Here is a 9,387-nt window from a genome sequence, read left to right as displayed (position 1 = left end):
CCGGCCTTCTCTTCGCACTCTAAATGCGCGCTCCCTCTCTGTAGGGGGCAATGCGCCCCTCCCCTTCTTCTCCTCCTCCTCCGCCTCTCTCATCCATGCACTCTCCAATCCGGCCACCACCTACAACGGCCGCCCAACTCCTCCAACCGTCATCCTGCTTCAGGAAACCTGGCTCACGCCAGCGACCGAAGCAGCCGCCTCCAACCTCTTCCGCGACTACACTTGCTTCTGGAGCTCCGAGCCGGATCCCAAGCACGGGGTCGGCATCCTCATCAGGAAGCCGGCACCGGGCGACACCGACCCCGCACTCGCGAGCCCAACACTACTCAGCTCCATCCCAGGGCGAGCCCTCATCATCACAGCAAACCTCAACAGCAAGCCAACCATCATCTCATCAATCTATGCCCCGGCATCTGGCTCACAAGCTGACAAAGTGGCGTTCCTGGACCAACTCAGCGACCTCATCAAGTCAGCCACCCAGCCAAACGACGACGAGCCAAGGCTGCCCGCCATCATCGGCGGCGACTTCAACAACACACCAAACATCAGCCCCCTGTACGTCCAACCAGAGCCAAACCAAGAGGCTAGGAGCGCCACACAGGCAAACCACGCTCTCAAGGACTTCATCAACAAGCACGCACTCGAGGATGCCTGGCTGCTCAACCACCGCGCCGATGACCCTGTCGAATACACACGATGGCCGAGCAAAAACCAGACACACCGAGCCTCCCGCATCGACCTCATGCTCCTGTCATCCAACCTCCCGCTCACAATCAAGTCGACTGCGACCAGGATTTACCAACACTCGGACCATCGAGGCGTCTGTGTGAACCTGGTGGCGCCGTCCGCGGAAGACAGATGCACTCCACCCTTCAAGCTGAACGACACCATTCTTGAACACGCTGGCTTCTGCGGCATGGTACTCAACGAGATAGCAGAGCTGGCGCGCCGCCCCGACCCCGAGAACCACTGGACTGCTTTCAAGGCCGACGTAGCATGGCTAGCCCAGTGCCTGTGCGGCTCCATTGCGAAAGACCGGGCGAAGGCTCTGGCCCAAGCGAGCCGCAAGCTCAAAATCATCGAAGGCAACCTCCTCGCAGCAACATCCCCCGCAGAGGCAAAACTGCTTGCAGCCGAACGAGCGGAGCAGGAAGCCCGTGTCAAAGCTGAGCTCGAGCATCGCGCGCAAGGAGCACGAGTCCGCTCGGCCAAAAAGTGGCGCACCGAGGGCGAACACCCCACCTCCTTCTACTTCTCGCTCGAAAAGCAGTCCCAAAAGGCGACGCACATCCCAATGCTCCTCGTCGACGGCAAAGAAGTCACCGATGCGGCCGGCATCACGGACGCCCAGCGAGATTTCTACGCTAAGCTCTATGCGCACGTACCCATTGACCCAGCAGCTGCCCGGCACATCCTCAGCCATGCAAAGCCCAACGAGATGCTCGACGACGAGGACCACGAGTTGATGAGCAGACCGCTGGAGGCATGGGAGATCGTCCACGCCATCAACAAAACTGCATCTGGCAAGTCCCCAGGGCCCGACGGGCTGGGCACTGCGTTCTACAAAAAGTTCAAGCACGAGCTGGCCCCAATCCTCGCCGCCATCGCCAACCGCTCACTCAAAAATGGCCGCCTTCCGGAATACATGCAGGACGGCTTCGTCAAGCTGCTGTACAAGAAAGGCCCGCGCTCTGACCTTGGCAACTACCGACCAATCTCGCTGCTGAACTGCGACTTCAAACTCCTGACCAAAGCAGTGATCGCTCGGCTGCAGCTGGTGGTCAACGACATCATACCACTCAACCAAAACGGCTTTGTCACCTCTCGGACCATCGATGGCTGCGTCCATCTCACCCGTGATGTGATAGATCTGTGCAACACCATCAAAACCCCTGGAGTGATTGCCATGACAGACGCGTCCAAGGCGTTCGACAAGGTCTCACACGACTTCCTGTATGCTGCACTCAGAGCGTACGGAGTCGGGCCAGGCTACATCAACATGATCAAACTCTACAACACCAATGGCCGCTCCGCGATGGTGTACCAAGGCCGGGTCTCGGATCACTTTCCAATCCAAAGGTCGGTGCGCCAGGGAGGCTGCGACTCGCCGACACTCTTCGCGTTCTATGCCTGCGCCATCGTAGACTACATCACCTACGGCACAAAGCTCAAGTTGTTGCGGATCCCCAGCAGCAACCTCAAAGCCGATCGCAAGCGTGGCCGAGCGAATGAGGACCGGCCAGACGATCTTGTCATTCTCCCCACCCTCTTCGCGGACGACTCGTCCTACTTTCTCGCCTCACCAGCAGACGTCCCAAACCTGCTGAACGAGCTCAAGTTTGTGGGGACGGCCACAAATCTGGAAATCAATGCACCAAAGACCACCATCATCCCGCTCGGACCAACTGCAACGCGCAAGCCTCCCCCCGACCTGGAAGGCCTCGAGTGGGTTGGACCAAACTCTACGACGCGCTACCTCGGCGTCATGCTCGGCCACGGTGATCTGACCGTCGCAAACTTTGGCGACCTACTTGACAAGCTGCACGGCAAGCTGTCGAGATGGCTCGTCCACGGACCGTCACTCCCAGGTCGTGTGCTCATCGCCAACACCATTGCGCTGTCCAAAGTCTGGTACCGAGCGAGGTTTGTGCCCCTCTCGTCCGAGCAGACAGCAAAACTCACCCGCACCATCGACAAGTTCCTCTGGCACCCAAGCAAATGGTCGCGAACTCACCAGGCCAACGTCGCAGCACCAATCAAATCCGTGGCATGCGGACTCGGACTCATCCCCGTTCGGCGTCACCTCAAAGCCCTCCTCGCCCAAGCCGCCCTGGCATGGTGTCAGCCGTATGCTGCCCCATGGAAGCACATTGCTGTCCGCCTCTGGCGTGCGGCAGACAAGCCAGCATGCCCACTCAACGTGCTCAGGCTGGTGATCAAGGCCTCGTCAGACTTTATTGGCATCTCTGCATTCTGGCACAAAGCCTTTGAGGCATGGCACGAGCTCAGGCCAGAGCTCCAAACCCCTGCCTGCCGCGACGAGGCGCTCACTCACCCGCTCTGGGACTCACCGGACATCCAGGACGACGGCAAGCCGCTCTGGTGGCCGAGCTGGATCCTCAACGGATACATGCGCGTCCGCGACCTGCGCCGCTTCATCGGTAACCCAGCTAGAGAAGAGTGGTCCCCGCTCTCGCTCGTCCAAAGCTTCACCAACGCAAAATACTACAACAAGCTCCACGAGGCACTCGACCGGAGCCAGCTCTCGTCGCTCGTAGAGCAGGATAGCGCCACAATCCCGTCAGTGCAAGATCTACCGTGGTGCTGGGCCCAACCAGCCGACGACGACGACGCCAATCCCAAACTCTTCAGAGTTGTCAAACTCCGCACGGGCAGCCCGCTCACAAGCAGCTCACTCGGAGCCGGCCAAGTGTTCTACGAGTCGGAGAACGCCCTGATCGCGCCTGCCCAGCCAGGCCTAGTCCTCACCAAGTTCCGCCTGGCAACCGCGCAACACGCCACCGTCGTCTACTGGCGAGCTCCCAACGCTAAGCCTGAACCAAACAAGCGGGGAAAGATTTTCCTCCCACGAAAGCAACTGTACCATGTTGGCCGCACTCAACTCATGCCCCTCATCTGGAGCAACATCGTCCTCAACGGTGTTCACTCAAGCGTCCAGAAGCCCCTGCAAGTCACATCGCACAAGCTCAAACTGAAAACGCTAAGGCAGCTGCTCACTCCACGTCCCTCGAGACCAGACGCCCTCCAATGGTGGATCAACAAAGTTGGCTACGTGCCCTTCGAATCACTGGCCAACTCCATCAGAACCAGTCTAGTCACATCCAAGCAAGCCTCCCTGCTCTGGCGCATTGCACACCGCACCAACCGACTGGGCGCCGACTGGCTCGAAACAGATGGTCAAGCGCTGCGCGCCGGCTCGCTCTCCCGCGAAGAGTACGACGACAGAATTGCCACTGGGCGCTACGACTGCGCGCACTGCAAACACGACGGCCGCTCGGCCAGAGAGACCTGGCACCACATCCTTGTCCGCTGCCACACAGCCCAAGCGGTTTGGGAAACCGCGAACGCCATCTTCCAGCACGCTCACTCAAGTTCCCTCCCAATGTTCGACAAAGCCCTCCTGTTCGGTCCCTTCCCCACCACGCTTGCGCGAAAAAAGGAAATGCGAGCGCTTGCCACGATCCTGTACCACCTCGGACGCTGGGCAATCTGGCGCACCCGCTGCGAAGCAAAAATCAACAACACATTCACACCCAGCCACACCACCTTCATCAAACTCGTCCACTCCCGCGCCCTGCAGGACATTGTGCCGCGAGCCCCGCCTGCTGACTCTCCCACGTCGAAGATGTGGGGAAAGTGCATTGTCAGGTCAGAAGAGAAGACCACCATTTCACTTCTACCCCCGAAACCCGGTGAGCATGAGCAAACCGAGTCACCAAGCGGCGCCCGTATGACCAGGACGCTAACACCAAACTTGCAACCGCAAGAATAAGTTAAACACGTTGCCCTTGTCACTTACTCCTTGCCCCTGATCATGATCCTCCTCTTTGTGGTTTTTGAGCCTTAGAAGCTTTTTCCACTCTCCAATAAACGTAATACAAAAAAAAATGCCGAGCACGGACCTGGAACGAGCCAATGCGCACCGGGATTGGGTGGCTTTGAGGTTGTTCAGTCTTTGTGTTTCGCTGTTTTGATTTACCACACTTCGAATGATGCTGACGTATGCGAATATGAATCAGAGACAGCGCGAGCTGTATGACGAAGTCACGAATGAGCTCAACTATGTCGAGTACGAAGCCGAGTTTATTGGAATGAATGTGGCAGTGGGTGCACTGACGAAATGGAGGAAAAGTCTGTCTGCCAGAAAGCTCGGCGACGCTGAAGCACTGGCAATTGCTGAGGCACTCAAAGTGAAAACGACAGTGACCATGATCAGGTAAGTTGTTTGTGCTTGTGATCCAGCACAGCATTCAGAGTGCTCAACGATGGATGATGGTACGAACAGTCTGCTCCACAATGAGATTGGCGAAGTTGGAGCGCGCGCGATTGCTGAGACACTCAAAGTGAACACCAGGCTGACTTTTCTCACGTAAGGCATTTCAGTCGGACGGATATACGGGAGTGAGGGACTGTTCAACAAAAGGCACTAAGAGTGGAGCGGATGGGCAGTCTCGGCTGGAATCACATTGGCGATGCCGGCGCTCAAGCGATTGCTGAGGCACTCAAAGTGAACACAACGTTGAAGGAGCTCAAGTAAGTCGCGTCACTTTAACTGGTGCATGAGAGTGGATGATTCAGCACAAGCAATTGTGAGTATTGACTGCTGGAGGATGGACAGTCTGGGCTTGAGTCAGATTGGTGATGCTGGAGCTCAGGCGATTGCCGAGGCGCTCAAAGTGAACACAACGCTCACTGAGCTTTTGTAAGACACTGCCACTAAAGCGCGCGTGGGTGACTACAGGAGTTAGACAGCAAGACTGGCTCACTGATGGGAAGGGACGAACAGTCTGTGGCACAATGAAATAGGCGATGCCGCAGTTCCATCCATTGTCGAGGCGCTCAAAGTGAACAAGACACTGAAGAAGCTTGAGTAAAAATTGATTGCGGAAAATGCTCGGACGGTCACGAGACTCATGCTATGAATCATCCGACAACAGCCTGGACGGGAACTTCTTGTCCCGAGGTGCAGTCGATGCACTGACACAAACGGGCAATAAAGGCACTACCTGTAAGCACATGAGGTAAGACTCTGAGTATTCGCAAGAAGAAAAATGCACAACACAACGGTTAGATGCATTGGCTGAAACTATTGTTGAACAGAGTCCAACCCAAGAAAGAGCCGTCGCCCGCCACGTCGGCGCTGAATGCCGCTCCCGCCGCCGCAAGCATTGAGCCTCAGAGTCCCGTCACTCTTGCAACTGTAAATCAGCAATTGCGCTCCGAGTTGGCTGCCAAAGATCAAGAGCTCTCTGACGAACGGCAGAGGCTCGCGATGAAGGATCAGGAGCTCGCGGCGAAGGAGCAGGAGATCGCAGTGAAGGAGCAGGAGCTCGCAGCCGCAAAGCTGGAGCTCGCTGACGAAAGACAACTACGCGCTGCAAAAGAGCAGGAGCTACAAAAGCTTCTGCTCGGAGTTGCAGACAGAGAAGATTGGATCGATGTAAAGTCGCCAGCGGACGATGAAGAAGCAAATGTTTGAATAAAGTGAAAACGTTAAAGAACTATGGGAGCATTGTGACACTCACGTGACAGGGAAAGCAAAATGCATGGAGCATGCGCAAACACGAAAACAGCGTACGAGAAGCAAACGAATAAAGGAAGTGAAGCGTTCCTGGGAAAAAACACTCGTTCGAGCTGCGCTTGGACAAACAGAACAAACAAGAATCAAACGAAAAGCGCCGAACCAAAGGGTTCGGGTTGAAAGCAAGCGAAGACAGCAGAAATTGCAAAATATCAAAACAAATCGAGGTGTAATGTCGAAGAAGAATAAAAACATAAAACTCGCAACTCGTCCAGCAGCAAAAGTCGTGCACGAACGAAGAATGGGGCGAAATCGAACAAAACTGAAACAATCAAAGGAAACAAAAAGCCAGAAACCATACAAACTAGCAAAACAATCAAAAACAAATCAGCAAAAAGGGTCAACAAACAAGGCCATGTGGCGAAAAGCAATGGAAGGAGGCTAAGTGATAACTCATCAAACAATACAACGAGCGACAAGAAGGTGAAACAAAACAAGCAAAAAGAATGACAAACAGGGTTAGGGTTAAAGGCTGCCTCCCGTTAGGTTCCTTCCGAATTTGGACCCACTTTTTACAGCAGAGGTAAGATGACCATCTTGTTCGAAAAATTGTGCTGATTCCGAATCTGTAATGAAAAGTATATCTTATAGGTCTAGTTTTCGTGCAAATCGCCAAAAATGGAGAAAATTGCACAGTTTTTCGCTGTTTTCACAATCCATTTCTTCCCCTCTGATTTTACATCACAAGTTTCATGGCCATGTTAAACTACAGACTACGCCGGTTCTGAATCTGTATTAAGAGGTATACGTCATCGGACTCGTTTTCGTGCATCACAAGTTTCATGGCCATGTTAAACTACAGACTACGCCGGTTCTGAATCTGTATGAAGAGGTATACGTCATCGGACTCGTTTTCGTGTAAATCGACCTGAAAGGTGAATATTCCGCTTTTGCCACAATTTCTGTCTCGTTTTGCAAAAAAAGTTTCACTTTCATATTCATCTAGAAAACGCGCTGATTCCGAATCTACAATATAATGTGCACTTTGTCGGCCTCGGTTTCGAGCAAATCAACCTCAAAAGTGAACTTAGCAATTGGTGCACTTTTGTTGACAATCCATTTCTCCCCCCCCCCATTTTACAGAACAAGTTTCATGACCATTTCCATCTGCAAACATAGCTGATTCCAAATCTGTAATAAAAAGTGCACCTCATTGTTCTCAATTTTGTGCAAATCGACTTTGAATGTGTTTTTTTGCAATGTTGCGACAAATCCTCTCCCCCACATCATGTTTTCGAAAACAGTGAGGTGAACATTGTGATCAAAAAAATGCGCTGATTCCAAATGAGTATTTGAGAGTGCACATAAACGCTGATGGGGTTCGTGCCAAAAATGGAAACTGCGGGGCAGAAACACAAAAACAAGCAGGGAGATTGAAACGGAGCCGGGATGCCGGATCTGGAAAACAGAGCGTCCCTCTTCAGGCTCCGTTTGGCACAACATGACCACAAAAGGAAACCGCCGCCGGGCTTGATTTTATTACTGTCCGTCGGGAGCATTGGATCACGAGGCGAGTATAAGGGTTAGGGTTAAAAGCTGCCCGCGAGTTAGGGTTAGGTCCCTTAAAAGCAGGCTCAGGGTTCGGGGTTAGGGTTAAAAGCTGGTCCCGAGTTAGGTGTTAGGTCCCTTCCGAATTTGGACACACCCCGATTGTGCATTTTTGAAAACGTTACTAATACCTACTAAATGCGCTGATTCCGAATCTGAAAAAATTTTGATACCTCGTCGTCAGATTTTTCGCCCAAATCGGGTTTGAAGGCGAATTTTGCACTTTTTTGCCCTTTTTTCGCAAAAAAACGCTTCCACCCATTCCGCATCCAATGGATCTCGACCAGATAAGTCTGTCACTTGGGACTATCAACTGCGCTGATTTTGGATCTGCAATAAAAAATATAGGTCGTCGTCGGAATTTCTGAGAAAATCGACATCAAAGCTGCATTTCGCGACGTGTTCACGGAAACATTCCTTCCCCCAGTGCCCATCATGTCATGCAAACCAATTGCGACAATCAGAGTAAGCTAAATAACACGCTCAATCTGAATCAGGCTCCTGTGGGTGCATCATTCCGAAAAAGGAAAGTGCCACGGTTTGATGACTAACGTGCTCACGTGGCAAGTTGGAGGGTAGGGTTAGGGTTAGGGTTAAAAGCTGGTCCCGAGTTAGGTGTTAGGTCCCTTCCGAATTTGGACACACCCCGATTGTGCATTTTTGAAAACGTTACTAATACCTACTAGAGTGACGGTCTCTAAATCCGGATGGCGCCTCCTACGGCCTGTGTGCAAGCTTCCGCTCGCACCTTGCCCCCCTGTGTCAAACAATGCATCAATACCAATGTGTGGGTGAAGTAGCGGGGCGCTTTGGCCCGAACTCATCGCTAGGCACGCGAAAAACGAAAAAATGACGAAAAAGCGGATCCAGCCAAAATCCAATGCATCCGGATTAAAATGCAGGCCGCCACGAGGTTGATCGCAAACGCGCCCTGTGGGCTCTGTGACATCGCCAGCCCGCCTTCCGCGAGCCAAATGCAGTCTACACACGATACGTGTTATCGTGACCAAGCGGGCGCGGAGGTGCGGTCGACACGAGCGTGGGAATGGAGGAGACGCTCGAACACCACTTTTGCAGCCAATCCATCCTGAGCTCCCGTCCGGCTGCGAATCGCTCTTTGAGCTAGATTGATGGAGTATATGACATATCAAACCATTTTATTCAATAAAAAATACAAAAATCAGGCAGAGTTTACCTTTCGTGCGACGGGCGATGGCGATGGCGATCAGCCGTCGGTTTTTTCCAGCCGTTTTGGCGAGTCGCCCAAACCACCCCGCGACGAGCGCAGGCACCTCAACAAGACGTTCCATGTGATAACCAACTCGATTTATGTACAATGGTGAAAGAGCCGAGGCGAAGCAATGAATAGACTGCGAGAAAAACGCCTCATCCGGATTAAAATGCAACTTTTGAGGTCTGTAATGCGTCCGGATTTAGAGACAGTTACTCTAAATGCGCTGATTCCGAATCTGAAAAAATATTGATACCTCGTCGTCAGATTTTTCGCCCAAATCGGG

The 9,387-nt window shown here is 53.1% G+C and overlaps 1 protein-coding gene across 1 annotated transcript; it reads left to right on the top strand.

Moving 5' to 3' along the window:
- Positions 1-23: 23 nt before the first annotated feature.
- Positions 24-4,384, top strand: CAOG_08879 (hypothetical protein; the record flags this gene model as incomplete). The annotated part of the gene is made up of 2 exons (XM_011272239.1): positions 24-40; positions 235-4,384. Coding segments are annotated over 2 exons (4,167 nt in total), but the record flags the coding sequence as incomplete, so codon positions are not given.
- Between the last annotated feature and the right edge of the window lie 5,003 nt (positions 4,385-9,387).

The sequence above is a fragment of the Capsaspora owczarzaki genome, assembly GCF_000151315.2.
Source record: "Capsaspora owczarzaki ATCC 30864 unplaced genomic scaffold supercont2.9, whole genome shotgun sequence".
In the NCBI taxonomy this organism is placed as follows: Eukaryota; class Filasterea; order Ministeriida; family Capsasporidae; genus Capsaspora; species Capsaspora owczarzaki.
This window is presented reverse-complemented; position numbering and strand designations above follow the sequence as displayed.